Raw genomic sequence first — 27,871 nt, 5'->3', positions numbered from 1 at the left:
AAATTGAGATTAGTTATTTGCATGTCTGCGCTTTTGTTTCCAGTTGTCTAAAAACTCAGGCAGATATTCTGGCCTCAGTTAACATTTGCATCACATTTTTAAGGTTTTCTTCACAGTTACGAGGGCTGAAGACTTTATTTTAAAATTAAATTTTAGTTTATCTAGCAGTTACTGAAATTTTAAAAAAACACAATTATGTGACCATTTATGTGTCTGCATAATCTCATTAGACCTGGGTATGATGAGATGCTTATTGCTTGGAATTATTTCACATACAAGCCATAGGTGAATCTTATGGGTTTTTAATGGATCTGACTTACTCCCTTCTCATAAAAAGAAAAGGAGTACTTGTGGCACCTTAGAGACTAACCAATTTATTTGAGCATGAGCTTTCGTGAGCTACAGCTCACTTCATCGGATGCATACCGTGGAAACTGCAGCAGACTTTATATATACACAGAGAATATGAAACAATACCTCCTCCCACCCCACTGTCCTGCAGGTAATAGCTTATCTAAAGTGATCATCAAGTTGGGCCATTTCCAGCACAAATCCAGGTTTTCTCACCCTCCACCCACCCACACAAATTCACTCTCCTGCTGGTGATAGCCCATCCAAAGTGACAACTCTCTACACAATGTGCATGATAATCAAATTGGGCCATTTCCTGCACAAATCCAGGTTCTCTCACCCCCTCACCCCCCTCCCAAAAACCACACACACAAACTCACTATCCTGCTGGTAATAGCTCATCCAAAGTGACCACTCTCCAGCAGGACAGTGGGGTGGGAGGAGGTATTGTTTCATATTCTCTGTGTGTATATAAAGTCTGCTGCAGTTTCCACGGTATGCATCCGATGAAGTGAGCTGTAGCTCACGAAAGCTCATGCTCAAATAAATTGGTTAGTCTCTAAGGTGCCACAAGTACTCCTTTTCTTTTTGTGAATACAGACTAACACGGCTGTTACTCTGAAACATCCCTTCTCATAGATGACAACAGGAGACATGGAAAGCATTCTGTTCAGAGGTGTCTTGCACAGGATATAGCTAGGTTAATTCACATTGCAATATTTTGAATTCACCTCTGGGCATAAAATTGTATGTTTGTATTGTCACCAAACCCCCCCCCCCCCACAACCTTTTAGATGAGGGAAAAGTTCCTTCTCATCTCCTTCTTCAAGTAAAGCTTGTTTGTGTGGGAGACAGACCTTTCTCTGCGGGCAGAGTGAGACTATGGAATTAACTCTCCCAAGAGCTAAGGACCATCACAGCCCTTACCATTTTCTGCTCCACGGGTAACGCACATTTCTTTGATCTTGCCTTCTCTATCGCAAACACAACAACAGGTTTATTTATATTAAAAATAATAATTTAAAAACGCTACCAAAACAAGATATTTCTCCTTCTGGGAACAAGCAACACTTGTCAAGTTGCTTAATGCACTGTTGGAAGTTGCTCAGATATTATAGTGATGAGTGCTGTATAAAAACCTAGATAGAATAGAGAATATGTACTGATGTCAGAAGAGGAGTTTGTTCAGTATATGTAATCAGTTACTTGATCTTTCCCCTCCTTATCAATAATAGAATTTTTTAATTTGCCATATTATTTCTATATGAATTGCAAATCATAGATCTGGATGCCTCAGGAACAGGTAAGGGGACACTGGGCCTTTCTGTTTGGTTTGCTTATTAAAATCCAACCCAGGTCTGTAAGGACTAGAAATTATGCTGGTCTACATCTAGTAAAATGAAGCATCTTGGATTAAACTGGTCAGTGTGTTTACATCACAAAATTCACTGTCACAGTTGATACCTAAGACCAACATGTCCCCACTCCTAGTGGTGTTTGTTCCCTGTATGTCGCAGTTGAGGAACACACTGCATGCTAGCCTGTCATTGCTACTCATGCTGTACTTGTTCTGTGGATATATTTATTCAGATTTTTAACAATAACAAAAGGGATTGGCTGTCCAGAGCTTTAGGCACCCCAATGTTAGTTACAAAAATAAAATTCAGCAGCAGGTTACTGCCAACAGAACTTATCTCCCTTTAAAACACAAACATCCTCCCCCAATTGACTTCCCTTATGTAATCCTCAGCAGCAGCCCATTCAGATGGATGCATCCTGCAATGTGCCATGAAGGTCAGCAGACCAGGACTACTACAGACTGAGGGAGGTGGAGCTTGTTCTGGCGCAGAGGGCCTCTCACAGGGAATGCTCTGCCATGGGGTTCTTCTCTTTTACTTTGAGAGGGATCTAGGTCAAGTGCCTCCACTGTGGCTGTATGGCATGAGGAGAGAGGCGGTTCCTCAAGAAGGAGCGTCCAGCCATTTAGGGCTTTCTGGATAGAGAGCAACACCTTATATTTGATCTAGAAATAGAGCAGTTCATTTTTCAGTGCAGTCAAACTAGTAGTACTCAGAAAGCAATAAAATTCACTGACTGAGAAGAAAAACACACCTAGCTGTGGTAACATAGAACACTTCCCTGTGATCCATTTCAATGGCTCCATTACGAGAAAAAATTATTTTAATTAGAAATGAACTGGAATGTAAGAAGATTTAGGATTTATTTGGTGCTATATATAAACATTTAAAAACAGTTGGGCTGGCTGTAAGTTTTGGTAATTTACCTATGGCTGCTTTCCTTATTTAAAAACTTAATTGTAAGTGTTCTGAAGTCTGTTTTTGTTTTTTTGTTTTTTTAAAAAAGGCATACATTGAAAGAGTTTGAATTTCTAGGAAAGAGAGAGCTGAATATAGACATTAAGCTTCTGTCTTTTGCCTGTTTTTTTTCCCTTGTTTCCCTCCCCTTTCTTTTGAAGGACTTCATTAACACTGATAACATGGTAGCGAACAAAATAATTAACATGGGGGAAGGGAATTGAGGCGGTTACAGTGAGGGATGAGAAGTCCAACATTTTGCAAATAAAAAAAAATGGATTAAAAAAAGTATTGTTCATCTCACTGTAATGTACTGGTGAATGTCATTAGGGTTTAAATAGACAGTGTCAAGCAGTTTATCCTCAGCATTTAAGTTCTGTGTTGGGAGAGGTTGGATTCCAATTTTAAAATAAATTAAATGTTTGCATAATATTTTTAAATCAGTTTTTTGTTTGATTTTGTCACAAACGTGCTAGTGCATAAGAAGCTGAAGGTAAAACTGATTAGCATATTGTCATCAGTAAAAACTGAATAGCATGTAAAAAGTAAGCAAATAGAAAATTCTGTGTCTGCCAGTGCACATTATGGGTGATTCCTTAGATTAAATTGTTCGGTGTCCAGACTCCTTCACTTCCTCCTTTCAGCAACTCTTGCACATTCTCAATTATTTCCTGTTTCTCAGCAAAGAAACAGCTGGGATCATCATCATCATGATTAATGTTTTCCTCCATGTGTTAGTGTGAATTTTCATGGTGTAGAAAGGATGTGAATGTTCCCTTTGCAAAAATCTCTTGTATCTTCCATTGCTGAATCATTCTGCTCTCTACTTGGACCGCAACTCATGCAGTATCTTGTGCATGGACAATAAGAATCTTATAGCATCTTTTAGAAGAATTGCAGTTTGCCTTGGCCAGAGTTTCTAACCACGTCCTCTCCCTTCTCCCCATCCCTCCGCAAAGGTGGCTGAATTCTAGTGATGCTCTAGTGAGATGACAGGTTTCATATCAACCAAGATTGTTTTTATATTTCAGTGTATTGAGCGATCTGTGTTTGGTGGAAGTGTATTGATTTACCATCATATATCAGTTTTCAGTGACAACATTTTGTTTTTCCTTTTTTTCCTAAATTGTAGGAATACTCTGAAGATAGTAACTCTGAGCCAAATGTGGATCTGGAGAATCAGTACTACAATTCCAAAGCATTAAAGGAGGATGATCCCAAAGCAGCACTGAGCAGTTTTCAGAAGGTTTTTAGTTTTTAAGTTATCCTTTTTATTTATGTTAATGCTATAACCCACAATTACATTTGATCTACTATGAAATTGTTTACTTGGATTCAAGTTATTGGTGTATTTGATAGTGAAGATGCATTAATAATTCCCACTGATATTACCACATGAGGTTGTTTCCAGGAATTTTGAGAGAAACTTTCTGTAGTAGTGTAACTTATTAGTGCAGATGGTAATAAGTTTTCATCAGACTTCTTGGCTCCCAGACTGTTTACACACTTATAAATACCATACCGAGAAAATATATTGTTCATTGTTTAGTGGCACAACTGATTTTTTTAAAAACTTTTGCAAAACTGTTAATTTTAATTTTTTTTATTCAGTTAGCTTGTTTGTCAGCTGTAGAGACCATATCCAATTGTCTTTTTTCTTAATTGAATAACCATTTTCTTTACTCTTACATAATGCATTACTATTGGTTACAATCCTGAGTAAAAGGCTTCAGGTTGTAAATGCCAACTGACAGAATACCTGTAGAAGAGTTATCATTCACATGAATTATATGCTTACTGTCACCAGAAAGTGGTGTGTTTAAAGATGATCAGTAAAAGAAAAAACATTAGGCCTGTTGGGCTTCTTTATGGTGCATAAAAAAAGCCTCTGAAGAGATTTGTTTTGTTGGTGGCTTTTTTTTAATTGGTGGTGGGAAAATACTCCTTTTTTGTTACACTAAATCTTCATCTCTGGTCTAACCTGGAAGACTCTCTAAGATGACTGAAGAACTAATGAAATGATTACATCACAAAGTCAGAATGAAATGTTGTGCAATTGAGAGAGGAAGGGATTTTTAGTCAGATTTTTTTCAAAGCTCTACTTTCTTGTGTTTTTGTTTAACTTCAGTGACTAACATTTTTGAGTAATGAAGTCTTTGATAAAAATCCATCACCCTGCCCCATCAGTTAAGGTGTGTGAATTAACAACAGCCTGAGGTCCCTGGCAAGTCCCCTAACATAATCAGGGATTGTCAGAATTGATGTTCCTTTCTAAGGTAGAAAACAAGCAGGAAAAAACTTTCAAGCCTCTTTTTATACCTTCATTAATTTTTTAAAAAGACACTAGCTCTTTTTTTTTTTTTATCCCTTGCATGTCAGCTTTATAAACATTGGGATTTTGATGAAGAATTATTTTTCTATTTCAGGTTTTGGAGCTTGAAGGTGAAAAAGGAGAATGGGGATTCAAAGCATTGAAACAGATGATTAAAATAAACTTCAAATTGGTAGGAGTTGCAGCTATCATTTTAGGAAATGCTAAATTGCATTAATATTGCATTGATTCACAGTTTTTAAATTGTTGTCCTTTCCTTATTTTTTATCTCCAAAATCGCGTTTGAAAGAAAGCTAAAACAAAAAAAATAATTCTCTAATAATCTCCACATAAGAAGTCATTATAGTTGCCACAGGGAATTTATATGGTCATGATTAACATTAACCTCATTATTAAGAAGTTTTGAAAGTTAGACCCACTTTTCCCTATGCACCCATCCCAAGCTACTGGGATAGATTGCTTGAGTGTAAATACAGCTATTATGTATATTGACACCTTTTTAAATAACACTGATGAGCTTGCTTTAAATTGACCAAGCACTTCAACCAAAACACACTGTTTAGGTAAAATATAAAACAGATTTATTAACTGCAGAAAGAGAGATTTTAAATGATTATCAGTAGTAGGCACAAAAGGTCAGAGATAGTTACCGAAGAAAATAAAAGGTAAGCACACAGTCTAAATCTCAAACCTTATTAGACTAAGCAGTATTTGGGTCAAGCAGTTTTTCTTACCCCTCTGGATGTTGCAGGTATATTACAGTTCTTAATACACAGGCTTTCCCTTTAAACAGGGACCGGTCTTTGTATGCCCAGCATTCTTGTTGCTTCCAGGATAGGTGGGGGAGGAGAAAGGTAAAAGCATGATGCCACTGTCCCCTATTTTATATCCTCAGTCCATGTGCCTAGAAAACACTAACCCAGACATGTCCTGGTGGGTTTTGCTGAGTGACAGCGCTGAGCAATCCCCCATTTTGTGATGCTTGTGCAGCCCTCTTGCAGCATTGTAAATCCCTTATCCCTGCTGATTAATAGTCATTTAACACCCTCCTGTTAGTGGATCTCCTCCTTTTGTTGTCACTGGAAAACTAGGAGTGGGCAACTCCCAAACTCACAACTAGGGCTGTAGATAAATTGCAGTTAACTCATTTAACTCATGCGATTAACTCAAAAAAATTATTTGCAGTTAATGACAGTTTTAATCGCACTGTTAAACAGTGGAATACCAGTTAAAATTTATTAAATATTTTTGGATGTTTTCTACATTGATTTCAGTTACAACACAGAATACAAAGTGTACAGTGCTCACCTTATATTTTTATTACAAATACTTGCACTGTAAAAATGACAAAAAAAATAGTATTTTTCAATTCACCTCATACAAGTATTGTAGTGCAACTTCTTTATCGTGAAAGTGCAACTTACAGACGTAGATTTTTTTGTTTGTTTTGTTTTTGAATGCAGTTATGTAACAATGTAAAACTTTAGAGCAGACAAATCCACTCAGTCCTACTTCTTCTTCAGCCAGTCGTTAAGACAAACAAGTTTGTTTACATTTACAGGAGATAATGCTGCCTGCTTCTTATTTACAATGTCACCTGAAAGTGAGAACAGGCGTTCATTCACATGGCATTTTTGTAGCCAGCGTTGCAAGGTGTTTACATGCCAGATATGTGAAAAATTCATATACCCCTTCATGCTTCAGCCGCCATTCCAGAGGACTTGCTTCCATGCTGATGATGGTCATTAAAAAAATAATGCATTAATTAAATTTGTGATTGAACTTCTTGGGGGAGAATTGTATGTCTCCTGCTCTGTTTTACCCGCATTCTGCCATATATTTCATGTTATAGGTCTCGGATGGTGACCCAGCACATGTTGTTCATTTTAAGAACATTTTCACTGCAGATTTGACAAAATGCAGAGAAGATACTAATGTGAGATTTCTAAAGATTGCTACAGCACTCAACCCAACGTTTAAGAATCAGAAGTGCCTTCCAAAATCTGAGAGGGATGAGGTGTGGAGAATGCTTTCAGAAGTCTTAAAAGGGCAACACTCCAATGCGGAAACTACCAGAATCTGAACCACCGAAAAAGAAAACCAACCTTCTGCTGGTGGCATCTGACTCAGATGATGAAAATGAACATACGTCGATCCGCACTACTTTGGATTCTTATCAAGCAGAACCAGTCGTCAGCATGGATGCGTGTCCTCTGGCATGGTAGTTGAAGCATGAAGGGACATGTGAATCTTTAGTTCGTCTGGCACGTAAATATCTTGCGACACCAGGTACAATAGTGCCATGAGAACTCCTGTTTTCACTTTCAGATGACATTGTAAACAAGAAGTGGGCAGCATTATCTCCTGCAAATCTAAACAAACTTGTTTGTCCGAGTGACTGGCTGAACAAGAAGCAGGACTGAATGGACTTTGCTTTATTTTTGAATGCAGTTATATTTTTGTACATAATTCTACATTTGTAAGTTCATCTTTCATCATAACAAGATTGCACTACAGTACTTGTATTAGGTAAATTGAAAAATACTGTTTTGTTTGTCATTTTTACAGTGCAAATATTTGTAATAAAAATAAATATAAAGTGAGCACTGTAGACTTTATATTCTGTGTTGTAATTGAAATCAATATATTTGAAAATGCAGAAAACATCCACAAATATTTAAATAAATGGTATTCTGTTATTGTTTAACAGTGCGATTAATCGTGATTAATTTTTTAAATCGCTTGACAGCTCTACTCACAACATATTTCAATAATAGCAATCCCTCAAAATCTCATAACTTCATAAACACTACCAGTATACATATTTTGACAGAACAGTTGGGTTCAGCATATCATGACCTTTCATATGATATCTTCCATGGCATGCTTTGTATGAAATATAATTATATGAGGGGGTGGATATGGGGTTTCCAGGGTGATGCTTTGAGGTAGAGTGCCACCTTGCAGTTTTGATAATTTGTTTAAAGAAAAAAAATGGGCTGATGACATTTTACATATCAAGCTCAGCAAACAGAGAATTTTTAGAGTGTCTTATAAAGTTCAGTTTTTTATATGAATTACAGGTAACTAACGTGAAATATCTGTGACTGAATCCCCCCGGGTTGCAGCCTGGGACTGTGGGACTGCTGTGCCCCTTAACTCTTTCCAGCCTGGGCTATCTCTCATAATGCCTTGCTAGTGACCAGCAGCAAGCCCCTCCAGGTGCTGTGATCACTCAGCACAACAGCATGTGAAGCCCCACACACCCAGCTAGATTGCATGAATGCTTCGAGAGCCACTCATGACACACACAGAGAAAGGCACCAGAGCCAAATCCTCCCAGCACTGTACCTCAAAAATATACAGTTTTGCACTGCTCAAGATGGGCAGTGCAGATTTATTAATTGGTTCATCACTTCAGCAATGGAAAGTGGTTGTACACCAGCCTTTGTAACACCTGAGATTTGCCACACACTTCATACAAACTCACTGGTAAAGATAAACAGTTAAACAAATTTATTGACTATAAAGGATTTTAAGTGATAGGCAAAAAGTCAGAGTTCATTACCAAAAGAAATAAAATATAATCACGCAGTCTAAACACTCAACCGTATTAGACAGGGCAACAACTAGATTAAGCAGTTTTTTTCACCCCACTGGATATTGCATTCCTTAGTATACAGATTTCACCTTTGAAATCTGGGCCAGTCTCCTCTGTTGGGAGTCCTGTCGTCTTCTCAGTGTCTTAGTTGCTTGCAGCATAGGTGGGGACAGGAGTAGGGCCCAGTATGTGTCCTGTCTGTCTGGTTTATACCCTCAGTCCATGTGCTTGGAAAACACAAGTCCAGGCATGTCTGGGGGCACTGTTGAGTCTCCCAAGCAAGGTTGAGCAATTCCCCTGGTGTGGCCTCATGTAGGTGAGTCATTGCAACTTAGCTCCCTTGCTGGATGATGGGTTGATACCCCACATGGGTGTTGCCTTCTTCCCTTGCTGTTGCCTCTGGGGAGCTAATGTCTGGCTGATTCCCCAACTTACAGCAAGTTTTAGTGACCGCCATACAACACAATTCTCATAACTTCATATGCATTAATGATATACATATATGGATAGAGAAATTACTTTCAGCAGGTCATAATCTTTCACCAATACCTTACAAAGCATGCTTTATGTAAGATCACGATTATATAAAAACGAGGAATATGGGGGTTCCAGGACGCTCCCCCAAGATATAGAATGTCACAACATCATTCACTATAATGTGTTGGTAGGAAATATGTTTTCTCACCAAATAATGTGGCCATGCTAATTCTCAAATAGACTTTTCTCTATTTAAACTTCTGTTCTGTGAAGATCCACTTAACTCACTTTTGACTGTGCCACTCATGAGTAATGTGGTGATCCTAAATAGGTGACAGAAAAATTAGAGCAATCACAGAAGTGCAATCACAGACATGCATCACTGCATAGTCTCTCTACTGTAATGTTTTTGGGTTTTCTGTGCATATTTATAGTTGTTAATATCTAATGGCAATGTTCAGTAAACAATTTTTCATGATTATGAATTATACATGTTTTTCCTCACAGACTAACTTTCCTGAAATGATGAACAGATATAAACAGCTATTGACCTACATACGGAGTGCAGTTACAAGAAATTACTCTGAAAAATCCATCAATTCTATTCTTGATTATATCTCCACTTCCAAACAGGTTAGATTATCATTCCTTTAATGTTGATGATCCTCCTCCACCTGTCCATTTTTTGCCTTTTGGAAACCTGATTCTTGGTATAATTGGAGAACAGTTGTAATATTACATTTGTTACAGTATGATTAAATATTGTTCCCCACAATTTATTGATCATATGTTAAAAAATAACATGTCTTTAACTTTAATGTCCTCTACACAAGATTAAAGCAGGGTAGAAACTACTTTAGTATCTCTTACCTGGGATTTCTGTACAGCTAAATGTCACAAATGACATGTTTTTCAGCAAAGTGGCTACCACCATCAATAGGTTCTCAAATGTAATTTGTAGTTAAAATAACTCTCTCTACTCATTAATTTAGCACTCAGATACGGTAAGAAATGTGCCTACCTTTCTGACTAGTAAAGTAAGCAGACTAGGTACATGGGACCAGATTCATGGCCAAGCTCTGCTCTCTTTGTGCTACTAGAGCAGCATAAAGAAAGAAGAAAGCTCCCCTGAGCTCCTAGCTGGGGATGCCCAGCATGTGGAGAATCTCCAGCACACAGAGTTGACTTCTATGCCTTCCTTCCCTCTTGCAACACACTGGGAGGGACAGATGAAGTGGCTGGAGTGTGATATACTCTGGCAGTTCCAAGGATGGCAGTTCCTTAGGACCATACCGAATTTGGCAGTTTAGAGTATCTGTTCTAAGTTGTGCCAGGAGCTAGGACTGGAGAGAATCCGGGACTCATACCTGCAACCTGAAAGCCACTGGGCCCATATCCCAACTGCACCCAGCAGATAATCTGGATGTTAAGTGTACAGAAAGTTTCTCTCTCAACTTTCTAGATTATCTGATTTTAAAGGAAAAATGCTATTGAACGCTCTGCAATTTTGGGTTTTACAGTTTGTTTCCATACAGGAACATCTTCTGGTCTGCTCTGAGCAGAACAGTCATAATTTTTTTTATTCTTATTTCATGCAGTATTTGGATAAGAGGGAGAAAATATCTTTTATTGACCCCTTCCCCTCCTATCCTTTTACCCTTGTTGATCTCTCTTTTTCAGTTTCCAGTAACAGTAATGCTAGGTTTTTATTAGTATTTTTCTTAGATACTTACATAACAATAATTTTATTATCTGCTTAAGATGGATAAGTAGCTTTGGTTCTTCACTAATATAATAAAAAATTGCAGTTTTTAAAACCTTGTGCAACTTATTTTGAATTAAAAGCTTACATCTGGGTGCTTCTAAATGCTTTTCAGTTCCAAACTTCAGTGAAATCTTCTATTTTATGGTAATGTTGATTATTTATTATGCTTAAGTTTTGTCATTTTAGTTGCAATTTCTGCTATTTATAAGTAATCGTTCAATAAGATGCAGATTTCTGTATCTTATTTGTGTTGAAGTTCAAACATGCACTTTTAGTTTGTTCAAACTGACTATATTAACAGGTACAAATTTGCTGTTTACAATTATAGAATTCTGATTTTTTATGCCAGATGGATTTGCTTCAGGAATTTTATGAAACAACACTTGAAGCTCTGAAAGATGCTAAGAATGATAGATTGTGGTTTAAGACAAACACAAAGGTAAAATATAAAAATAATATTTAGTTTTAATTTTTGCTTTCTATAACTTTCTTAAATTACAAGTCTTAATTTTATAAATTCTAAAATCCTAATTGTCCTAATGGCTTTAATTTTTTAATTACAGCTTGGCAAATTATATTTAGAACGAGAAGAATATGGAAAATTACAGAAGATTTTGCGTCAGTTGCATCAGTCATGCCAGGTACAGTACAGTAGATATTTTTAAAAAATACTTTACTACCCCAAAACTACTTGTAAAATCATTCACTGTAACTTTGTATTTAGTACTAATTTCACATCCAGTTTTCAGGCCAGGAGAATGGCATATCATTGGGATTTGTAAATAAAAATTAAATCTAATGCTTGTTTTCATTCCTTATCTGTTTGGTAACTTGAAATAAAAATCATAAAATAGTTATTTGCTGGTAAAAAGATGAATTTTTATAACCATCAGACAGTAACTGCATTATCGTTGCATTTCACTTAGGTTCGGGAATGAGAAGCATTTGTGAATTATTATTCCTTTTAATGTATTATTAAAATTAATACAAACTGTTCGGCAGAAAAAAACTATATTTAAATCAATAGAGAAGCAAAAATTCTAAATGAAGCTTAACCGTAGGTGAAAGCTTTGGCCTTTATTTCATTATGGAAAAAATATATATAGCCAGTTGCTTTGGCCAAATCAGCCCCCGGCTTTGCCTATCTTCTCCATCTTTATGCTGAACAAAGATGATGTACACCTGGGAATCTGGCCTATTATTAGCAATATTATGTTCATGAATACATCACTGCTCTCTTGCAGTGGTTACGTGGCTTTAACTTGTGTATACTGAAAGAAATTCATAAGATATGAAATGTACAGAAGGTCAACTCTTGAAGTCCTTACTCAAGCAAAACTCATAGTAAAGTCAGTATTTTTACCCAAGTGGAAAAACTTCAGAACTTGGTCCATGCTAGCTTCCTTGAACATTGTTTGAATTTCACTGGTTGTATTAAAAATATGGTATTTGGAAACTTCCTTATTTTTGGCAAGAGATTTCTGAAAATATTTAGTAACACACTTTTATATTACTAGAACGTGACCTCAGCATTACTTCAAGATTCACAGTATTCATTATTACTCTTTCCTAGACTGATGATGGAGAAGATGATTTAAAAAAGGGCACCCAGCTATTGGAAATCTATGCATTGGAAATTCAAATGTATACAGCACAGAAAAATAACAAAAAACTTAAAGCACTGTACGAACAGTCATTGCACATCAAGTCTGCCATTCCTCATCCACTGATCATGGGGGTCATCAGAGGCAAGTTTTTTTTATATTACTACTTTAAAATTCCTTTTGTTCAGACCAGTGTCACTTAACATAAATTTAAACATATCTTATTTTTTTTGTTTCAACTGAAAATACATTACAGAAAACATTCCATATATCTGATCTCATTGAATTGCACTGGCAACTACAAAAGCATTAGGATTCACTAGAAGTACCTATTTACTGGCCAGTAAAGGTTGACTGATTTGTAATGAGAGCATGTACCATCTCTGAAAGCACCTTTCACCAGGTTATGGCTATCACTTGTCTCCTCTGCTGACAGGAAACCTGCCAGTTAGAGCAGTAAAAGGAAAACAATATTTCTCATTTGACTTTCTAAATAGTTTTTCTAAAAATATGTTGGACAGCTCCCATAAATAGATAATGTTGCTGTGCATTCTCTTTGAAGTTTGTCATTGGGATAAATTCCAACTGAGTAAATGTATTAATTTGCAACCTTTTAACAAAAAGCTTGCAAAGGTATACTTCCCTTTATAGTTACTGTGTGATCTTAGGAGTGGTTATTTTTAATAATACTTGAATTGGAAAGCCAAAAAAGAAGCAGCCGCCTTATATTGATGTGCTAATGCTTTTTCTCAGCAGTTTTCATGAATTTTAAAAATAACCCTGAAAATATATTCAGGAATCAGTTTAGACATAGGATGGTACATTTAGTAGGATCGTTCTGATAAATGGCTGCAAGCACACAGCTTCTCCTGTCATCATTGTTTTCTTTTCAGAATGTGGAGGCAAAATGCACTTAAGGGAAGGAGAATTTGAAAAGGCACACACTGACTTTTTTGAAGCATTCAAGAATTATGATGAATCAGGGAGTCCTAGAAGAACCACTTGCTTAAAATATTTGGTCCTAGCAAACATGCTGATGAAGTCCGGAATAAATCCATTTGACTCTCAGGAGGTATACTTTATAAATGTGCACGAGTCGGCTTAGCTGCTGCTTTTCCAGTTTAGTAGGGAAATTGGCATAAATACCTTTCCCCCCCCCCCACCTAAATGTACTTATTATGGTTTCTGTTCTGTGTAGGCTAAACCATACAAAAATGATCCAGAGATTCTAGCAATGACAAATTTAGTAAGGTAAGAAATTTTATATTTTCCTGAAGGGCAAAGCTACACTTGCTCCTAACCATGAAACAGATATTTTGGGTTTTTGGTTTTGTTGAAAATAAAACAAACAGACTTTTTCATAGGTATCATACCAGCATTTCGGTTTGGGATTTTCAATGTTTCTGTTGTTCAGAAGCTTTCTATTTAGTGTGGTCTATATCAGTAATATTCAGACTGCAGCCCATGAGCTGCAAGTAGCTCTTTAATGTGTTTCCTGCGGTGCTTTGCAGCACATGATATTAAAATGGGGTGTGATTTAATCAGGATGCTTTCACTATGTTAACTAATTACTGTTGATAATATAATAATACTTAGTCATTTTGGTGTGTGTGTGTGTGTGTGTGTATGCATGCATGTATAATATATATATAAAACTAAATATTTCCCTTGACATACTGTTTAAATATGAATATATAGTACTATAGTAAATGAAACAATGAATTCACACTACTGTGGCTGTGTTGAGTAATGATGATTGCTAATTTGGCTCCTGAACCACTGAGGTCTGAGTATCACTGATCTACACAAAATTCTCTACAGTACCAGTTTAAAAAGACCCCACTAAGAACATATACTACTTTGTTTTACAGCTCAAACAATAGATCATGCTGAATTCCTATCTAGTTTCATTAATGTTATTGTTTTTCCCTAAAGGCAAGTGTCTTCCAAATATCCTAATTCTGAATCATGAGATTTTATTGCAAGACTGGGGAACTGACTAAAAAGATGTTCTTTGTGGTTTGAACATCTGAGAGATCACATTCGTTTGCAGGTTTTATGGCTAAATAGCTTCCAACTATCAGCTTATTTACTGTGATTTATGTAGTGAAATTTTGATTGAACCTTGTATTCAGAAGCAAGAATTATATTTATAATTGATATAATTATATTTAATTGTATTTTTTGTATATAAAAGCTGCAAATTTAGTTCTTTTCTTTCCATGAGCTGATCCTTCTCTCTTATAGTTCACCATAATATTAAAAAAAACATTCACATGTGGTTTTTTGTTTTGTTTTTTTTCCCTTTAGGAAATAACATGAGTGCTCTTTTTTGTAGAAGTTCAATATGTTGCATGATAGTAGCAGCCCAGACTCTTTATTCCAGTAATATATTTAATAATCCTGGAATAGAGGGTATTTAAAGAAATTTACAACTGCCTTTGTCACTGGTGTTTCAAGGCATTCAAAGTTTCCAAAATGGCCAATGCTGACTGTACAAATTCAAATTTGGTCATTTAGAATCTGATTTTTCAGAGTTGCTGACCACCTGCAAATACAGTGGCAGCTGGGAATGCCCAGGACTTCTGAAAATCAGGCCCGTTAAGCTTTCCTTGAAGGCTGATATGGTATGTTATATTAGTAGGATGATTTGGAGGCATTGATATGCAGTATTTTCACACATCAAGGCATGTGTGCCAAAGGAGTTTTCAGGCAGGGTTTTTCGGAATAGAGCTTTCAAGTCTCAAATCCTGCAAGCATGTGCATCCCTAAGCATATGAAGATCCAAAGTGCTACATGGATTTTTACAGATAATGTGGTCAGCATCGTTTAGGCCCTAGGGTATCAAGACCATCAGCTTACGTAGATTGTATTGAGGCAGTTTTTCCATGCTTTGCTGTGAAATCAGTTAGTTCCTGTCCACTGTAAGCAGATTCTGTCTTGACAAATAAGAAGCAATCTGTGTTCAGTTCTCTTCTGCAGTCAAAAGATGGGGAATTCCTTTGTCCAAGTTTTGAAATAAGTAGTTAACACTGTGGGCCAAACATTGTTCAGATACAACTACTGTTTGCTATCATTTGCTCAAAAACAACAACATTCCTGAAACCAAAGAGGCATATGCATTATTGACCTAATGATGAATAAAGGATTTGGCAATCTGTGGAGGGATTACTTCAGAGAATTTCAATTCCATATACGTCCTTTCTACTTTAGTTTCATGCTTTCATGTAAATGTGAGACAGAAGGAACTCCCACGTGGTTTTAGCAAGCCTGCTTTCATTCATACTACCTAATTTATATTCTGTATCTTTAGATCTGAGTGTATTTGTCTCTCAAAAATATGAAAGCAAGTAAAAAATATAACACAAATTAAGCTGCAGCAGATAATATCAGTTTTGTTAAGGTTCCAGTGCTATTCTTAATTTCTACTATAATTAGAAACTAAATTTGCATTTAGATTTTCCAGGGGGAACTTATACATTTTGTCCATTGTAAAACAACTTTGCTTGTGGGGTACCCTTTGAAACTTTATACGTAATTTAAATGCCATTTAATTATTAGATGTTTCATATCACGTTTATCAACTATTACAAACATTTGCTTCTGCATTGTTTATCATCTCCTCAGGGTTGATCCACAAAGAAGTCTTAATGCTGAGGTTATGGCGTCATAATTATTTTGTCATAGACTTTGATGTGTATAAGCACAAAGATGACTTCAGTCTAGGGTCAGTCAGAAAGAATATCCACATTATGAAGAAAGTCATTACTAAAATACACACATTCACTGAATGCATATATTGGACAATACATTGCTGATGCCTCTTGGCACTTAAACACAGGAGGTTCCGATAAGGTGCATCAGGACACATCCATATTAACATAACAAAACAATTGAGTAACTTTGAGTGACTATATTTTTAGTGTTTTTAATAGGATAACTTTTTAAAATACAAATCGTTCAAAACCAATTTATAGTTGCAAAAGGGCAGAATGTTCGTATTAAACTTCTGTGAACACTAACAAAACATAGTAGAAGAAATGGAGCTACAGTGTTATCCTAAGACGCATGTTTTCAACGCCCTTTTATCTTAAGCATCCTCAATTTCTAACTGTCAGAAAGATTGTGACTGTAATTCTTTGCTACCAATATTTAATATACTTTTTAGCATGTGGAAACTGGAAATCTTATCCTGATCTGAAACTTTTTTTACTTGACAAAACTGTAATTCACTCTCCTTTATTGTTGAAGTGCCTATCAGAATAATGACATCACTGAATTTGAGAAGATTCTGAAAACAAATCACAGCAACATCATGGACGATCCCTTCATAAGGGAACACATTGAAGGTATGGTTACAGGAGGTTGTTGTCACAGTTCAGGGCAACTGCACCTGTATTTCCCCTGAGTGGGCACTAGCTTCAGGCTTCCAGCCCCCTAGTTTTTGCCTTTCTGGATGGAGACCCGTGTCTCTCTGCCTGCAGACCAGAGTATTTCTAGGCTGCATGGTTCCTTGCCTTCACTACGTTCTTCCCAGCACGGGCAAGTTGCCCAAAGGCACATGCTTGCTTTCTCTCAGAAATGGTTAACAGGTGTAATTGCTACAGTACTACACAGTTCTTTGTGTGCAAGCCTATTTTTTTTATTAACATAAAAAGCAATACAGAGAAAACATATTAAAAACAATAAAGAACCTACACCCATACTAATAAGCTTACCAGATGTTACTCTAACATGGATTCTGGCAGGAATCTCCTTCTCCCCCCACCTAACAGGATTCAGCTTGTGGTTACAATTCATTATAGCCTCAACTCTGAACTACCACACTCATAACATGTTTAGTCCACCCTTTATACAGTTCAGGGGTCTTTGACCTGGAGTTTCTAGGAGCACGTTGACCATGGGCTTTCCTCCCTTGAGGATAGCTTGAAAAGGGAGGATTCAAAGAGAGTCATTTGCATCCACTTCTCAGGTATTGGTCTAAAAAGTCCTTTGAAGTTCCTAATACCATCCAGAGATTGCATTAGTCAGTCTCTCCTGTAGAAGATAGATACACTCAGTTCCACAGGAATACAAACAATTGTATTTTTAATACAATGGACTCCAAAGACGTTAAACTTTAATTCAGAGTTTAGCTTCATTCAGTAAACATCACTCAGGATATTGTCAATCTGTCCCAGTTGTAATCCTGTTTTTTCTCTGACTTGTTAAGATATATTTCTTCTGCACTGGGAGAATAATAAAAAATAAATGTTCCTTATGAGTTAGTGTTTAAAAACTCTATTACTGGAAGTCAGTGTTAATGAGATGCTTTGTTATATAACGGTGAAAATTACCAAAACAATAGTTGCTTTAGGTAAAAGGAGCACATTTGCAACCAGATTTATGAATAAAAACAGCAGCAAACCTAGAGCCTCATCTTTTGAAGTAATGGAAAAATTACAGTTGACTTCAGTCAGCTTTGGATGAGGCCCCGACTGAGGAAAAGCATGTGTGGTTAACAGCTCATGAGGGCAATCTGAATATGACTAAAACTGTTATTCGTAAAAGATACCTAATTGCATGGAAGTCATTGGGTCAGATCCTATGATGCAGCCAAACTATGCAGAATGTGATGGTGTCTTAAAACTCAATCTTTGTGCTCCCGAGTAGTGCTCTGTGCAGGTTATCCATCCTTTCCCCTGTGTTGTATTTTGAGGGCATAGTATAGGGATCCATCAGCCACCCCGCCTTTTTCTCAAGCCATAGTCCATTTTCATTGCTACACCAGAAGCGGGGAGAGTATGTGGGGTTAGAACCTCTATTAGCTCTTTATCACTGAAGGATCATCCTTAGACGGAGGTGATCCTTCCTGGACCAATTAATATGGCTTTTTAGCCAAATGTGATTAATAATGCAGTGAAATGTGCCTACACTGCCTTGGAAGATCTGGCCCATTATGGCATTGATTGTCACTAATTAAAATAAAAAGTATTGTTGTGTATTCCTATATAGTGTTAAGTTTGGGTTTTCACCCAATTCATGTGAGAGATTTGATAAGCGTACAAACAGCAGTAAAACAGTCAGCTGGCCGAGTGAAGGAAAACAGAACAGGCTTAAAAAATATTCATACATATTTATTAACAGCTCATGCATGCATATTTTTAATTTATTAAACTTGCAGTTTATCTAGTGAGAAAGTGAAAAACATTCTTAGCTGCTGCACAGACTCTTCACATTGCAACTCTGCCACAACTCCTTGTCTTGTTAGGCTATTGAACTCTGATTCTGCAAACAGACTTCAGTGGGGTTACTTCTGTGCTTAAAATCAAGCATATGCGTATTTGCGGGGTTAGTGCCTTAAACTTTTCACATTTTGGTGAAAGACAGGTATTTCTGTAGTAAGCTGAGATGGTAAAGATACTGTGCAATATTGTGTACCATTTATCCAGTTTCTTAGAATAACTTTAAAATAGTTACAAACTATTTTGAAAACTGTATTTTCAAGCTTAAATAAGTTTTAACATATCCAGTACTCCTGCTAATACCCAGGCTGCGCTACATACTGTGAAACAACCAGTGAAGAAAGATGGCTCATTTTTACAACGTGGGAGTACTTATTACCATATAGGATCATAGCAGTCAAGAGATGGAAAAGACCCACTAGATATAAATATGGATCTATATTGCACACTTGCTCATTTGAATATGTAACCATTGTTCTTACAATAGTTACTTATTTGTTTTTCTTCTCTTACAGAGCTTTTGCGAAACATCAGAACACAAGTGCTTATAAAATTAATTAAGCCTTATACAAGAATACATATTCCTTTTATTTCTAAGGTACTTATCAGAGGAGATTTGTATTTGTTTAAATTAATGACAATTATAAATCAGCATAGCTGTTAAACAAATACAGCACTTTCCTAAATGGAACATCTGAAAATGTAGCATGGCCCCCAAAATGCAGTTAATAGAATACTGACAGTTTTGCAGTGTGTAACTGTAAATTTACATGTAATCTGAATGATTCTTATTAATGCTATAGTAAATGTTTAAGATGTTTAGCTGCCAATTTTGCAGCATAGAGATGCACTTGCTTTTGTAAAAAAACTTGAAAGTGCATAATTCCTCTTAGGCAACTATAATAAATATGAACTAGCATGCACAAACTCCGATGAAATTTCAGCTGTTTTAAACCCTTCTTGTCTAGCAGATATCATTAAAGGTCAGTGATGTCAGAGTTGTAAGTCTGACAAGAGATGGAATAACAAATTCATAAATTAAAAAGCCAGAAAGGAATATTATGATGATCTAGTCTGACCTCCTGCATAACAAAATTGAAGTGAATTTCCATCTATTGTGAGGGGGGAAATGTACTTTTATGACCTTTGTTAATGTTTGATTAGATTGATGGCATGGTAAAATGTATGAACTACTAAGGAAGAGTTAAGCATAGGTTTTATAATATAAGCACAAAATCTAAGGCTGATAAAATTGTCTTTTAAATAATTACTTACTGTAACCTGTGTACATTTTTTTTTTTAAAGATGCCATTCATCAAATTTGCAGCACAAGATAGGCCAGGAGCTCCGCTGCTACTTACATATTTGGCCTTCTGAGGCATTGCTAGTGAACACATGCAGAGTTTTTCTTTTCCCCTGGGGGTGCTCCACCACCACTCTGCCCTGAGGCCCTGCCCTCACCCTGCCTCTTCCCGCCCCTGCTCTGCCTCCTTTTCTAGTCCCCACCCCTGCTCCCCCCCACCCCCAGATCCCTGCCTGCTCTCTGCCCTCCCCAAGCCTCTCTCCCAGCTGCCGGTCAGCTGTTTGGCGCACCTTTTTTTTTTTTTTTCTGCGGGTGCTCCAGCCCCGGAGCACCCATGGAGTCAGCGCCTATGAATGCATGCCCATTCCATTCCAACTGTTAGACCAGGGGTGGCCAGACAGTTAAAGTGCAGCTCACAGAGCCCTCCCCACATCCCCCATTCTCTGCCTATCAGACTGGGGGGGAGGAGCACAGAGTTTCTACCTTGCAGTGGTGTGGTGGGGCTAGGGGCTTCTGCCAGAGGCAACTGGTTCCTGCTGAAAAGGGGGGGTACAATTTAAAGGTTCGTTCCTCCCCAACACTTGAGTCATGCCCCCTCAGGCACGCACCCCTTACCCTCAGCAGCCCCACCCTGCAGCTCCCAGGTGTTAGCTCTGCATGGAGAGGCAGCAGCAAAAGCAGCGGCTGTCCCTGCAGCTCCCAGCTGTTTGCCGCTGCCTCTCCCCATAGCCGCAGCTCCCAGCTTGCCGTCTCCAGCAGTTGCCGCGCAGGGAGGGGGCCCAGTGGCACCATGTGACAGAGCAGGGCCAGCAAACCCTAGCAAAAATCTGGGGGGGCACATGACACCCTCTTCCCCCCAAGTGTTGCCTTGGCTTCTGCCCAGTGGAGGGTCTCAGGGTTTTAGCCCCGTAGAGTGCACCTGCCAGGGCACGGGGCTTTAGCTCCATGGGGTGCACCTGCCAAGGCTCGGGGTGTCAGCAGGAGTGGCGATGAAGCCCTGAGCCGCAGCAGGTGTGCCCCAGCTCTTCAACTTCTGAAGATTGCCATATGAGGCACAGAGGGTGAGTAAGTTTGGCCACCCCTGTATTACACCTCATATAATTGTCTGATCAGTTCCTTTATGACTGCAATCCGTGAACGAGTTCTCTGCGGGAGCTGCTTACTGAAATTTAGGGGTGGCATCTTGAGCTCTTCCGAGATGCTGCTGATCTTGTTGACAGTGTATATCTTGGTTGTTCTTTTCCTATTCTCTCCGATTATTATTGACTTGGTACTATATTCTGACATTAAGAAACTGAGCTCAGTACTTACATGTGAAAATTAAAATTAAAAAATGTTGGTTGCGAAATAGTACAATGGCAACATAACAAGAGTTTTCTGTCTTAGGAATTAAACATAGATGTAGCTGACGTGGAGAGCTTGCTTGTGCAGTGCATATTGGATAAGTATGTACTTTCCTCCTATTTCTGATTATTGAATGTCTTAAAACTGTAGTGTAGAAAAAACAGCAAATCGTGTGTGTATGTTTCCCCTGAAAATGCCATTTGATTCTACAATTATATAAGATAATGTGTAAGCTACGTCCTTTGGAGCTGTTTGGGTTAGTAACATGAGTCACATTAGAAGATGTGAATTCAGAAGATCTTTAAGTAGTTTGAATGGTATGATTTTACATTACTTTTGCATTTTATAATAGCATATGATTGAATCACTATGCCAAATTACGTAAGTTATATATTATTAACTAGTGTTTAAATCTATAAATATGTAAAGATTTTAAAAGCCTTTTATTTTAAGGGAATAGTGTCTAAACCTCCTACCTAATTTGCAAGTCTCAGCCATAGTTTATAAAACAACTGGATAATTTTTTTGTATTGATTTATTTTTTAGTTAAAAAGAAGTTTTTCCCTGTTCCCCGAATTTAAAAAAAATATATTTTTCTTTTAATTCCTATATTTGAGAAACCTTATTGGAAGCAGTGAATTCACTGTAAAACAAAGATCAGGTGTTCTCTAAAATGTTGTTCATATGGGGTGGCCTTAAATTCCTACAAACACCTCTGAGCCATATGCACTGCATGCACGTTGGTCCTAGTGTCTCTATCCATAAGTGTTTGGCAGGGGAAGTGAGTCTGCAGTTTAACGTCTTATCATAATTTCCCACCGGGCACTACATTGTGCAGATGTTAAATTCCTAGGCCAGTCAAGCTCTCAAATAAATCCTAATGTCTTTGTTTTGCATTAGTTGAGTGTGTGTTTTGAACGAATTACTGTTGTTTCAGATTTTTAATGTGGATTACAGATGTATCTAATTAGGGTTTTTTGTGTCTTTCTAGCACTATTCATGGCCGAATTGATCAAGTCAACCAGCTCCTTGAACTGGATCATCAGAAGAGGGGAGGTGCACGGTATACGGCATTAGATAAATGGACCAACCAACTAAATTCTCTCAACCAGGCTGTAGTCAGCAAGCTGGCTTAACAGAAAACAAGCTTTTACAAAATGTACTTAAGGCAACAGTGCGGTGATGTAAACTTTAAAAGAACTGGGAATGGCAAAACTACTGTCGGTTGATGTGCCCTGAAATTATTGGAGTTATGGCAGAAGTGCTTTTTTGATCAGCTGGTTTGTGTTTTGCTGCTGCATTTATCCCAAGAAAAACAGCTTTAATCTCCAGAAGAAAACCAAAATGCCACGGGATTTATGCTGTATTGACATCTCGCCCTAAACATACAACATGATAGTAATTTGTCAAGGGCAACTAATGACCAGAGAGAAGATTTTTGTCATGATTTTAAATACACTGACACGTTACTGTTGGTTAAATTTAAACATGTTTTACCTGCAGAAATTCTCTCACAGAAATAACCTGCAATAACTTGAAATGCATACCCTTTTGAACACTTCCTTTTCTCATGTATAAATTGAAATGTTTGCTGCATTTTTCAAAATGTCAATTCTCCAAAAATGTGTCCGTATATTTCTGTACCTGCAGCGTAGTAAAGGTTTAGAGGAAACCCCGTAATTATAGTGGCATACTGTCACTTAGGTTTCAAGCAGCAAAATAAACAGTGCAGTTCAGAAATTGTACAGTTTGTTTCTTGATGTGTTTTCATTACATTTTGTTTTTTTAGAAAAGTAGGTAAGTGAATATTCCTCACCTCAGATAATGAGAACATTTTGGAGATTAAATCTTAACCTTGGTGCATGCTTTTGGTTTATTTCTTACCATATTTATGTACAAATATTATAGAGATTTAAGAACTGATATCTAGCAGTCTTGCTGATTTTTAAGGCTTTATTTTGAGAGGTACAGGGATCTTGCAATGCTGGTGGTAGGGGGTCTGCACTTCTGAGTATCAGGTCTTCATTTTGATCTCGGTATTTCAAATAAATGTTTGGTAGGAAATGGCTTTGGGGAAATTCAGACCACCATAGCTGACTTTAAGTTTGTGCCTTGTTAAACTAGATTTATGTTCTGACTTGGTTCTGAATTTAACTGTAATACGTTACATAAGTAGAATATGAAAATTTGGGAGTGATACTGAGATTTCTGCTGTATGGGTATAGAATAGGGCTTTGTGCAGTGATAGGGGAGATGGAGTCCATCCCCTCCCTCTGACTGGTTGCAGTGCTGTCCCTTCATAGCCACTGTTCAAGCCCTGATAGAGCAAACTTCTCCCCTCCAGGAGTTCTAGGCCACTGGATCCATTTAACTATGGATCTGTAGTGTCCTCCAATGAGTCCACTGCATCAGCTCTCTCTGTGACAGCCTGTTTCGTGCCAGAACAGAATCCCTCCAGCAGCCCACATCCAGGGGATGTGGAAGCCTTCCTGTGCTGCCACTTTGTCCACACTTGCACTCGCTCCATTCAAGACAGATGCATGGTTTAAATGGTACAAAGGGCAATGCCAGGCACGCTTCTCACAGGATGAATATATTCTTAAAGCAATAAACACCTGAAGACATTTAAGAATAAAAGTGAAACCATTTAAACTCTCTTCAAACACAAACGAGAGTAACAAATAGCAAATGCTCTCACTTTCTGTGAGAGGAGAGGCAGGGGAGTGAGATACCAGCTAGTAAATCAAATGTTGTAGGACAGCTTGTGAATGACAGAGTTAAAAGAAAAAGATCTGGAACTGTAGTATCTAAAATTTAACTTCACAGACTTGAGTAACAAGGCTTCTTGCTGAACTGCTGGAGGTTTTAAAGGCCACAGAAAAAGGTTTATTTTTATGTGTGTAATATAGTATTTTATCATATATCATATATTTTGGAATGCAATTCTCTAGCCAGAGTCTTATTGAAACAATAAGCTAATGCTGAGTATTACATTGAGATTGTCAAATTTAGGTAAACTGAAGGAAGGTCAGTAAATCCCTAGTCTGGCGAGTAAGAAATTGAAGGTGCATTCTTATATGTTCTTTTCTCTCTATTGATATAAATACCCTTTGTTACCTATGGAAAATGTATTAAGCAAAGCACCTATATTATCTAGAGATTGAAAAGCTAATTGTGCTCTTCAACAGAACAAAAAATTAAATGGCTGTTACAGTTGCCTGGTTTTTAGAAGATTGATAAAAATAGTACTCTGTGCCTAACCTAAGCAGATAGAGCATTCAGACAGGAGACTGCAAAGGATTAGGGAAAGAATGATTTGCTGTATTCTCCCTCATGCCTATCAGGTAAGCACCGCTGCACCAAGTCAAATAACTATCTAAAGTAAATGAGACATAAGTATAGATTTCATAAAGAAATTCTAATCGTACTCAATATACCAAGAAGTTTTCCAAATCACTTTAAATAAATCACAGCTGTGCCTTTTTACTTAACTTTTTGTCATTTGAAATCCTGTAGTTGGTGTTTCAGATTACATCTTGTTTGTTCAAATGAAATTTTTTCCCCATTAAAAATTACACAAATCAGTTACATGGCTTATCATTTATAGTAAAGCCAAAACACACATTTGAGTTCAAATGGTTGGGTTTGTATGTGAGCTGCTAGCAAATTAAGACTTAATTTAAAGCCATTAAATTTTGCAGATAGCTAGTCTCACAGATTAGGTAGGTATTTACATGGCCTTTATCACCATATTGTTTGAGCACCTCACAATTGTTAATGGATTTTACTTTCACAACATCCCTGCAAGATCAGACAGTATTACCCCCATTTTACAGGTGGAGAACTGAGATAAAGGATAAATTAGATTTGCTCAAGATGACATAGCAAGCATATGGCCGCGCCCAGCAATTGTGTCCCAGTCCAGTGCCCTGTCCACTTGACCACCCTTCTCAGTCATTTCAATACAATTTATTTAAAACCATTTGAAAGATTAGTTACATTGCATGCAAAGAACAACTCTTGTTCTGGTGTCCAGTGTGATTTGTATTAAATGCAAGGAAAAGTATATGAAACAAAACTCAATTCTTGTAAATAACGGGGCTGAATCTTAACATGCAAGTTTCCTTATAGATAGAATTTTCTTTTTAACCAATAGACACTTTAATCTACTCAGTCTAAACTGGGTATTCGGAGATACAGTTAAATGTGAATATAAATTGGAGCTGGGCAGAGTCCTTTTTCACGTTCTTTGAAAAATATCTTCAGATAACACTAGCAGATGCATTGTTCTCATTACACACCATATTTCTGAATAATACTATGGTATGTGACATGTTCTTTACATTTTAAAAAAAATCCCATGAAAAATCGATTGGAACTACTCAGAGTAGGAAGCACTGCCAGGTAGTAGGTGTTTGTAGGTTGGAGGCTGCATTTAGCAAAATCAAATTAATTTTTATACTTCACGGCAAATTTATACATGTGCATCCAGCTAATAAATAAACCACTCTGCAAGCCTGGGTTCCATATCTACAGATCCAGTGTCTTCCATATGGATAGTCATTCCTTCTTTAGGGGTCACCTTCCCATAGCAATGTGGGTGCTGAGCCCTTCTGTCATAGGCTCTCTCCCCTGCCATTTACCCTACAATTGTTCCCCAAGCTGTGGGAGGGAACAATTGAGCCCTCCTCAAAAATAGAGAGGAGGCATTAACTGGAGGCCAACACTGCTTAAAGAGTGGCTTTTCCTAACCCACAGAGCCTTCCCGAACCTAGGTATGTCTGTTGGGGGGGCCTTTAGTAATTCTCAGGAAGGAAGGCAGAATGCAGAAAAAACCTGCTTCCACAGTACCCTTTGTGCTCCCTTCCCAGTGATGTTCACTTTACCTACCTTTATTAATGAAACTGGAGTTGAGGATTGGGCTCCAAATTAGTGCATTTTTGTGTAGAATCAGAATCCAGCTGTATTTAATACACTATGCTGCATCTCCTTGAGATAAGGATGTCATTCTCTTTATCTAATTTAGTCATCTATATGGTGCCCATCAGCACAGGTTTTTGTTTTTAGCTGCATATAATAGCGTTTAAAAGTGGAGGTTCAACAAGAAGAAAGGTGAGCATTTTAAGCAAAATCAAAAAGAAAGTAAGGCTGAATCTCCCTGTTTGGTGCATTTCAGTGTAGTGAAAGATGCCTGAAACTCAGTCTATTATCAAAACTGTATAGCTCTTTCAACTACCTGGAAATGTTACTTCACTGTAAAATGCTAGAATCCTATTTTAAAATTATATTTTTCAGATTTACTTTTCTTTTGCTGACATAGTTTACACAAGCTACAATCCCACCATTTGTGTTAAGTGACAGTAACGTGACATCTGTCTGGAATTTACCCCAAAATATTCTTTCTCGCTCAAAGCTAGAGCAGTTGTTTGACATTTCAGGAGTAGTACGTTAAGTTACTCTATGTAAATAAACTCAAACTGTAATTTACATAGTTGGGTTGGTTTTTGTTTTTGTTTTGTTTTTTGGAAGGTCAGTAACTTTAGCTCTTTATTTTTTTGTGGGCGAGCCGTACCTGTTTTCCAGCTCGCCTGTCGCCCTCCAGGCACTGGCAGTGTTTTAAGTAGGGCTTCACTTGCTGCCTTGCAGATGTGGCAATACATTTAATAAACTTTTAAAAACTAAGTTAAATTGGCACCTGTGTGGTTGAAGTGTTGCTGGAGGCCAGACCTAGCCATTGTTGTTTCCAAAGTGGCATTTTGGGTATTTTTCTCTTGCCATTTTACAGAAGAAAGATGCAGCATTTAATTGTTTGTACCTGAAATGTCAGATTTTAAAACTGGTGATTTATTTTTTTAATTGGACAATTAGGACTGTATTTTCAAAAACAGCCACTGAATTTGCACCCACAATTATTCGCATATCTAGAATGAATACCTGGATTTCTTTTTTTTCCTGACATGGATCCTTTAATATGACTGTAATCCTATTTGGTCCCACTTATACAAGTAAAAACCAAACTGTTGTAACCAAGAGCCCTTGCATAGATGTAATAGCTGCAGGGTGGGGATCTAACATAGCTCGTGTGAATAGCTTTGCGTCTTTTCCTCCTTTTCAGTGAAAATAGAGATTTAAAAAATTTTATGAAATATTTTAAGTTTCTTTCCCTCCACCCCTACAATATCTCAGGTCATCCAGTGTGACCCTCTGCATTCTGTATATTGTTTAGATATATAGATCCAGCTTTTTAAAAATACTGCCCAATTTAGATCTGAAGACTTCTTATTGTTGGTTACTATGAATAATGGCCCTTTTAAGTGTGACCTTTATGTTGGTATGTGTTTTGGGAACACAAGAAGAATTTTACAATGAACAGTTATTTTTATCATAATGATTCATTATTTAAAAAACGTCCAGCAAATATCTTAAGAAAATGTCCTAACACATAGTCGGTGGTCAGTATTATTTTGGGTGGGATTCTTAATTAACTAAGTTGCATTCCACACTATAGTTCTGGTGTCCATTTCAAAGAAGGCAATTGTTTCAGAATTGTTCTCA

At 37.3% G+C, this 27,871-nt stretch overlaps 1 protein-coding gene and 1 long non-coding RNA gene across 3 annotated transcripts in view; one reads left to right on the top strand and one right to left on the bottom strand.

Moving 5' to 3' along the window:
• Positions 1–23,061, top strand: part of COPS2 (COP9 signalosome subunit 2) — a 34,483-nt gene extending 11,422 nt beyond the window's left edge. Inside the window, exons 2-13 of one of the 2 annotated variants that reach the window (XM_084641063.1) lie at positions 3,799–3,912; positions 5,093–5,170; positions 9,584–9,709; positions 11,191–11,280; positions 11,405–11,482; positions 12,415–12,589; positions 13,339–13,517; positions 13,644–13,696; positions 16,697–16,794; positions 19,185–19,267; positions 21,359–21,417; positions 22,308–23,061. In XM_084641063.1, coding sequence (XP_084497189.1) covers positions 3,799–3,912; positions 5,093–5,170; positions 9,584–9,709; positions 11,191–11,280; positions 11,405–11,482; positions 12,415–12,589; positions 13,339–13,517; positions 13,644–13,696; positions 16,697–16,794; positions 19,185–19,267; positions 21,359–21,417; positions 22,308–22,452 — 1,278 coding nt within the window. In that variant the 3' untranslated portion in view covers positions 22,453–23,061. Of the gene's footprint in view, positions 1–3,798; positions 3,913–5,092; positions 5,171–9,583; positions 9,710–11,169; positions 11,281–11,404; positions 11,483–12,414; positions 12,590–13,338; positions 13,518–13,643; positions 13,697–16,696; positions 16,795–19,184; positions 19,268–21,358; positions 21,418–22,307 lie in introns of both variants that reach the window. The other variant, XM_084641062.1, reaches the window with a different exon arrangement.
• Positions 19,498–21,352, bottom strand: LOC311527269. Its single transcript, XR_014713298.1, has 2 exons — positions 20,690–21,352; positions 19,498–20,623 (listed from the first exon to the last, which is right to left on the bottom strand). It is a non-coding gene; the product is annotated as an uncharacterized lncRNA (long non-coding RNA).
• Positions 23,062–27,871: the final 4,810 nt, after the last annotated feature.

This window comes from Lepidochelys olivacea, assembly GCF_965140295.1.
Source record: "Lepidochelys olivacea isolate rLepOli2 genome assembly, chromosome: 10".
Lineage (NCBI taxonomy): Eukaryota > Metazoa > Chordata > Testudines > Cheloniidae > Lepidochelys > Lepidochelys olivacea.
The sequence above is the reverse complement of the archived record's forward strand: the minus strand, read 5'-3'. Positions and strand labels throughout refer to the sequence as shown.